Source organism: Theobroma cacao, chromosome 6, assembly GCF_053813885.1.
Source record: "Theobroma cacao isolate CCN51 chromosome 6, ASM5381388v1, whole genome shotgun sequence".
Classification (NCBI taxonomy): Eukaryota; Viridiplantae; Streptophyta; class Magnoliopsida; order Malvales; family Malvaceae; genus Theobroma; species Theobroma cacao.
Genome location: NC_142644.1, coordinates 27356437 through 27363090, shown reverse-complemented (window position 1 = coordinate 27363090; position 6654 = coordinate 27356437). Strand labels below are relative to the sequence as shown.

At 38.5% G+C, this 6654-nt stretch overlaps 1 protein-coding gene across 1 annotated transcript; it reads left to right on the top strand.

Annotated features, from left to right (window-relative positions):
• Window positions 1-214: 214 nt before the first annotated feature.
• LOC18596472 (F-box protein At5g46170-like) lies at window positions 215-2823 on the top strand. Its single transcript, XM_007024972.3, has 2 exons — window positions 215-1820; window positions 2383-2823. Exon 1 carries the CDS (start codon window positions 604-606, stop codon window positions 1795-1797), a length of 1194 nt encoding a protein of 397 aa, XP_007025034.3. The 5' UTR covers window positions 215-603; the 3' UTR covers window positions 1798-1820; window positions 2383-2823.
• Window positions 2824-6654: the final 3831 nt, after the last annotated feature.

The following is a 6654-nucleotide window of genomic DNA, read 5'->3' as shown; positions in this document are numbered from 1 at the left end:
ATTTTCAATATTCAACAAATAGATACAAAGTACTTATCTAATTAAAGGATAAATTAATTGAACAGCATAATACCAAATTAATTAAATCTGAAAAACTTAAACCAAAAATTAAAGGAAGCAAAAGAAGCTTCAATTCAATTGTTTTTGTTTCTCTTTTGGCCTTGCCTTTTCCTGCCTCCCTCACTCTCTCCCTTTCTTACTCACACCTTTTTTTTTTATTTTCTTTATTATCCCCATCTCCCCCTTCACATCCTCTCTCTCTCTCTCTCTCTCTCTGTGTAAAGACAAAAACCGTGGATCTATCTCATCCTAGCATTCCCCTCCCCTTCCCTCCTCCACCTACAAACAACGACATCACACCCTCACCTCCCTCCCTCCTTCCCTCTCTCCGTCTCTTTCCCTTGCCTCTTCTCAATCAAATTTCTTCCCTATCGAAGCACCCCTTTCCCCTTTCTTTTAAAACCAACTTTCCTCCACTATCCCGTCCCCCTAGATCTACCCCCAACTAACCACTCCACTCCCCTGCCCTTTCCTCTCCCAAACGATAATTTAAGAATTCCCGTTAGACAGAAACTTAATCCAAAAGAGAAAAAAGGGGAAAAAATGTCTTCCGTTCGTTCAGATCCCATCCATAGGATCCATCCGGAGCCAATCGATCACGTCGACCGTCTTCCTGACTCTCTTCTCCTTCTAGTCTTTAACAAGATCGGCGACGTCAAAGCTCTCGGCCGATGCTGCGTTGTCTCGCGCCGTTTCCACTCCCTCGTCCCGCAAGTGGAAAACGTCGTCGTTCGTGTCGATTGCGTCATCTCCGACGACGATTGTTCCTCTTCTTCCTCCTCCTCCGACAAATCCCGTGCTACCGGTCCCTTTTCCAACCTCTTCCGTCTCGTTTTCGGAGGCATTGTCAAGCCCCTCCAAGCTTTGGGCCAATTCCTCGGCCCAAAACGGCCCACCCTCAACGAAACTCTTAACACCCCTTCATCTTCTTCCTTATCCGTCGGTCCCGGTGGTGATGACGATGGGGAAATGGACCAAGGTGGGGTCACTCATCATTCCCCGACGCAAGTACTTAGAAATTTCAACGAGATTCGTTTTCTCCGAATCGAATTGCCCAGCGGTGAGCTAGGGATTGATGACGGAGTTCTGTTGAAATGGAGAGCCGATTTCGGATCAACTCTTGATAACTGCGTTATCCTTGGAGCTGCCTCCGTTATTAACAACGTGCATTTGCAAGTGTCAGAGTATGGAAACGATGGGTTTTGCATCAACAATAACATTACCAGCGGTTCAAATGTTGGCAACAGCGATGATAATGGGAGTATTCCTGAGTCGTTTTATACTAATGGAGGCTTGAAATTAAGGGTTGTTTGGACGATTAGCTCGTTAATCGCAGCGTCAGCAAGGCACTATTTGCTTCAACCGATAATTGCGGATCATAAGACGCTGGATAGCTTGGTTTTAACCGATGCGGATGGACAAGGGGTGCTTTGTATGAATAGGGATCAGCTTGAGGAGTTGAGAGTGAAGCCATTATCAGCTTCTTCTGCTTCGAAAAGGACGCTGGTGCCTGCGTTGAATATGAGGCTATGGTATGCTCCATATTTGGAATTGCCTGATGGGGTTGTTTTGAAAGGTGCTACTTTGGTTGCTATTAGGCCTAGTGAACAATCTGCTTCAAAAAAAGAGGTCTCAGATGCTTCTTGGCTATCAACTGCTTTTGAAGAGCCGTATGGGACTGCGGCTAAGATGCTAGTTAAGAGAAGGACTTATTGTTTGGAGATGAACTCGTTTTGATGTCCGCTTACTGATCTGTGAAGGTAAAAGTCTCAAATTCCGGATATACTGGACTATGCTGATTAATTTCTTCGAAAAGTGCTTTGACGTTTCAATTGTTTATGCTGCTATGAAAATTGTTTTAATGCCTCATATGAATTGATTCCATGTTTCGGTTATACTTAAGAGGTTAAGTTGTTTGCATATGTATGCTGTTAGTAGGCATTTACTCATTCATCATTAGACTTTTTTTATATGGTTTTAAGCTATAAATATGCTCTTGTTGGCTTTTGGTAATGCATATGTATGAGCTGAAATTACCCTTTTCTTGATCATTTTGATTAGTATGATTTTTTAATGTGATTAGAGGGGAAAGCAAGCATAATTGTATTTGGTGGTGAATAGGGGTTTAGATTTCCATTTGCATTTGAGTTGTGAGAAATCTTTTGCTTGAAACAGGTGTGTAAGGATACATCACGGAATGCATGTGGTACCCCAACATTCACATGCCTGACATTTTCCTGCTGTTTTAGTTTTGGATCTGCTTGCATTACCATTTTATTTATGTATCTCTTATGAATTTAAAGTTCATTTTGCATTTTTCAGGGAAAGCAGTCAAACACAATGGTCAAAGGGAAGAGGGGATAGCATGCTCTTGGAAAGCTGATGATCAGACAACAATTTTGTTTTGTGTTGGAGCTTAATCTCAGGGCAGTGTCCTATGAAAGCCAAACTCTGCTTTGGACCACCATTGAAAGCAATCCATGCATGTTGATAACGCACTGCAAGAGTTTTAGCTTCTGTGCTTCAACTGATAGCGGAAAATGCATCTGCTGGTTGTTTTTATTTCAGGCATATGCTTGTAAGAGTGCACACCTGCAACTAGATTGATGTTGTAAGAGCTTCAAGTTTGTAGTCTTTTACTTTTTATTTACAATCCCTCTATATGTGAATATTGTAGGTATGAAGATGTCATGCTTTATGTTCTATACTTATGAAGTTCATCAAGAAATGTAGTTTGCACTTAGCTTTTAATGTTTTGATAAATTTGTTATACTCTTGTCAAAGTGTCATGGATACTCTAGTCTTATCTTTGCTAACTCTTTAGGGGGTTTAACTTTAACCAGATGTTGTGGATGTGTGGTAGTCTGGTATTGGTCGGAACTGTGATGTTGTTGCAAGGTTTATCATTGTATTAGTTGTGATATAAAACTGGTGATAATGAAACAGTGGGTGGACAACTGTTTAGATGATGATAAGTTGTGGTATGATATAGTCAAACTGGATTTGATGTTTGTTTTTGTTTACTCCATTATGGCGACTGAAAAGTCATCGAATTTAGAAAATAAGTGTATGAGAGATATATGATGTGCACTTTGATGCAGTTCTGTTCATGGTTGTTTCAACGAAGTTCGCTATCAATAATTCTTGAAGCTTTAATTGCCAATATATCTTATTGCAGCTTGGACTATGTGATTAAATGATCAGGTAAAACCGCCAAGGTGGTACAACCTTTTTATCCTATCAGTCATTTCAAGTTCTATGTTTGCCCAAACTAATCCAGGAAAGAGGGTCAAGAAGAGATGGTTTCATCTTGATCATGCTAATGGCAGTTGTTGATTGACTATTATTCAGGAATGCATCTAGATAGGTTTTTTACCCAGGAAAGCTGTTACTCGTTACTTTTAATGGAAATCGTTTAGTAATTTTTGCCCAAATCATCGTTGGTCAAACTCAAAGCAATTTATTAAACGGCCAGAACCCATCATCCCAAAAGGAGAAGGCCAGAACATAAATTCGTTCAAAACAGATTCTAGGTACCCTAAATGCTTCCATTTATTAGCACAATCAAAGTCATTTATGTATAAAACACAGAGCAATCTGGCATAAAAACATAAAGAGGAATTTGGGAGTCTCATTTTATTAGTTGAGAACCATTTCAAGCGGGAAAAGAGATAACGCATCAGTTGAGAAAATATCATCTGGTAGTGGGCAAAGTCTACTCTCCAGCCGGCATTCACTAGCCAACTCTTATTTCTTTTTGGGTTTCCACTTTCCACCCATCAGATTTTTCTCTTAGAAGACCACCATGATTTTATACTAGTTGAACAGTCGAATATTGTTAACAGTTCTAGAAGCAGCCAATAGTCTTCCACATTTTCCTTATCATACATGAGAGAGAAAGAGACAGATGAATATTATTTCATCTGTGGCAATAAAGATTGGGGGTGAGGCTGTACCCAAACCATCAGTTGCCATTCACCACTTGCTTTAAAACTTGGATTGCCCTTTGTTTTGTTTTATAATTTTTTTTGTTCATTTAATTAGCTGGTTCTGCTTCTTCCTTTATCTGTTTATCACATGACCTTTCTTCCCCCTGCATACTTAACAATCCACGTGAATGAACTCTGGACTCTTGCACTCAGCTACAAACTCACATCCCATCCCCCCTTTGACTTGGGCCTTCACATAAATATATATATATATATATATATATATATATATATATATATAAATTTCTTTTCTTTTCTTTCTTCCTCATCCTATCCTTCCTTCATGTTTTTTATACACATATATCTCTGCATTGTTATTTGTTTTTTAATTTATGTTGGCAAAAGAACAAATACTAAATGGAAAGCAAAGCCTTGACAGAATTGATGAAGATGTCATAGTGGGCTTAATCTATATATATATATATATATATATATATATATATATATATATTCCCCAATTAATGGACAAAGGCCTGGAAGTGGGGAAATTATCACATCGGAAACAGGTATGGCATATCAAGGCCCACGTGCTCGTTTTTAAGCCGGCAGTGGTTGTGCTTTGTAAGGGAGGTAAAAGTAGTGGAAATCATCATAATTAACAATAAAAACACACTAAGGAAAACAATTCTCACACGCATTGAAAATGCACACGTAATTTTATTTTACTTTGTAAAATAGTTGATAATTTATTCTATGATCAGTCCCTCCCTCACGCACCCCACTTTCTTTTCTGGAAACATATAATTATAAAGTGAGCATCACTTTGAATCACTGCTTCTCACTGAATTAGAGGTGGGTTCTTATTATTATACAGTGTGCCTCCTGATTTTCACCTTTTTCTCATACACGATCTCCCTCTCCTCCCCTCCTTGTAACATGTCCCTTTTACATGCAAAAGTCACACTCCATGTGTACAAATCCTTCAGCAAATGCTAAATAATGAGCTTTAGTCTCCACGATTCTTCTCATTTTTCATTAGCAAATCTACAAAAGAAATTAAGAGCTAGAATGGCACCTGGTCCTTCGGCTTTAGCCTCTTGCCTTTGTCACGTATAAAATAATTCTTTTTTCATGCACTTTTGCTGCTTATGCAAAAGCAAGTTGCTTTAGCTCTTTCAAAAGCAAGAAAAGAAATGCTACTTACCAAAGGCTTATCAAAAGGAAAAACAAAGACAAAAAAAAAAGTATGTTGTTGAATGGGAGCTGTTTCGCCTGAAAGGCTGTTGTCAAATGCAATGAAATGGTAACATCGATAGCGTTTCTAGACAGGTCATGCTCGCTTCTTCAGCTTTTTAGGAAGTATTTCCTCATGTATTCTTATGTGCACAAGCGAGCATCAATCCTTGACCAAAATGAAATTGCTTACCAGCTAAGTTTATAATCTTTCACAATCTCCTCAAAGAAGGTAAAAGTTCAATATACTAAAAATGGGTACCAAAAATATCAACTCAAACTCAATGAACCCAAAGAAAAAATTTGAGGGGTAAATTGAGAAAAAGATTTGGAAACGGTGAAAGGAGAACTGAAAAGTGAAAATAACCCTGTTTTGTTTTGTTTTTTTGCTCTTCATTTCATTGTTTACCTGTAGGTCATAATTGTGAAGTTTCGTATATCAAATGGAATGGCAACAATTTTAGTAGTGACTGCTACTGGCTTTTATGAATTAAAGGAGACGTCACTTTCACGAGCGTAGGATTAAAGGAATTGGTACTTGAAAGAGGCCGAGCTAGTCGAAGCAAGAATCTATGGTCACTGCTCAGTGCTCACTGGGCTCACGTGAAATTCAGTAACTGCAATGATGGCAGCTCCCAATTTCAGTACAAGCTCATGTGATATCCAGTCGACCATAATGAATTATGATATATTATGGAGCTCAAACATTCAGAACTGCTATCAGATGGACATACATATTGCATTAATTTAGCAGCTAAGAAAGCTGTTTCACAACCAGGGTAAGGGATGGACAGGTGGGGTTGCCTCTTAAATACAAGTATACGACAAATTTATGAAACGTCTAATTGTCATATATGAATATTTAATTCAATGATAAACACATGAATTTTCTGTTCAAAACATCAAAATCCATACTCTGCGCGTCAAATTCCTTACTTAAAAAACTCTAATCGTCTAAACCAGCAACATAGAGAATGGGCTTGTGGTTCAATAGGAAGACCCTGTGTTTGGGCTCGGGCTTAAGCCTGGGAAAATGGCTGCTCCCCAGCATCAACAAATGCCTAAGATGGTATTTTTGGCAACAATTATACTGCTTCCAAAGGGAAAAGTCATTCTTGGTAATTGGTATTGCTCTACAAGCAAGGAAAAAAGCTTGTACTTGATCTAATAACTGCATGTCCAATCTATCAACAGAAGCACAAATAACTCTTCTTATATACATACATAAAATCACCAAAACAGTTGTTAATGTCTTCAAGCATGTCTCCAAATGGGAGCTGCCATTTTGTGGCTAGCTACCACGAGAGAAATAAGGTTTTAATGTTTTGAAGAAACAAGTGTGAAGGAAGAACGGTTTGTGGCTGCTGGCAGATTCATTGACAAGGCCACTTTTCTCAACGAATATATAAGGCAGTTTCATCAGAATAATTGT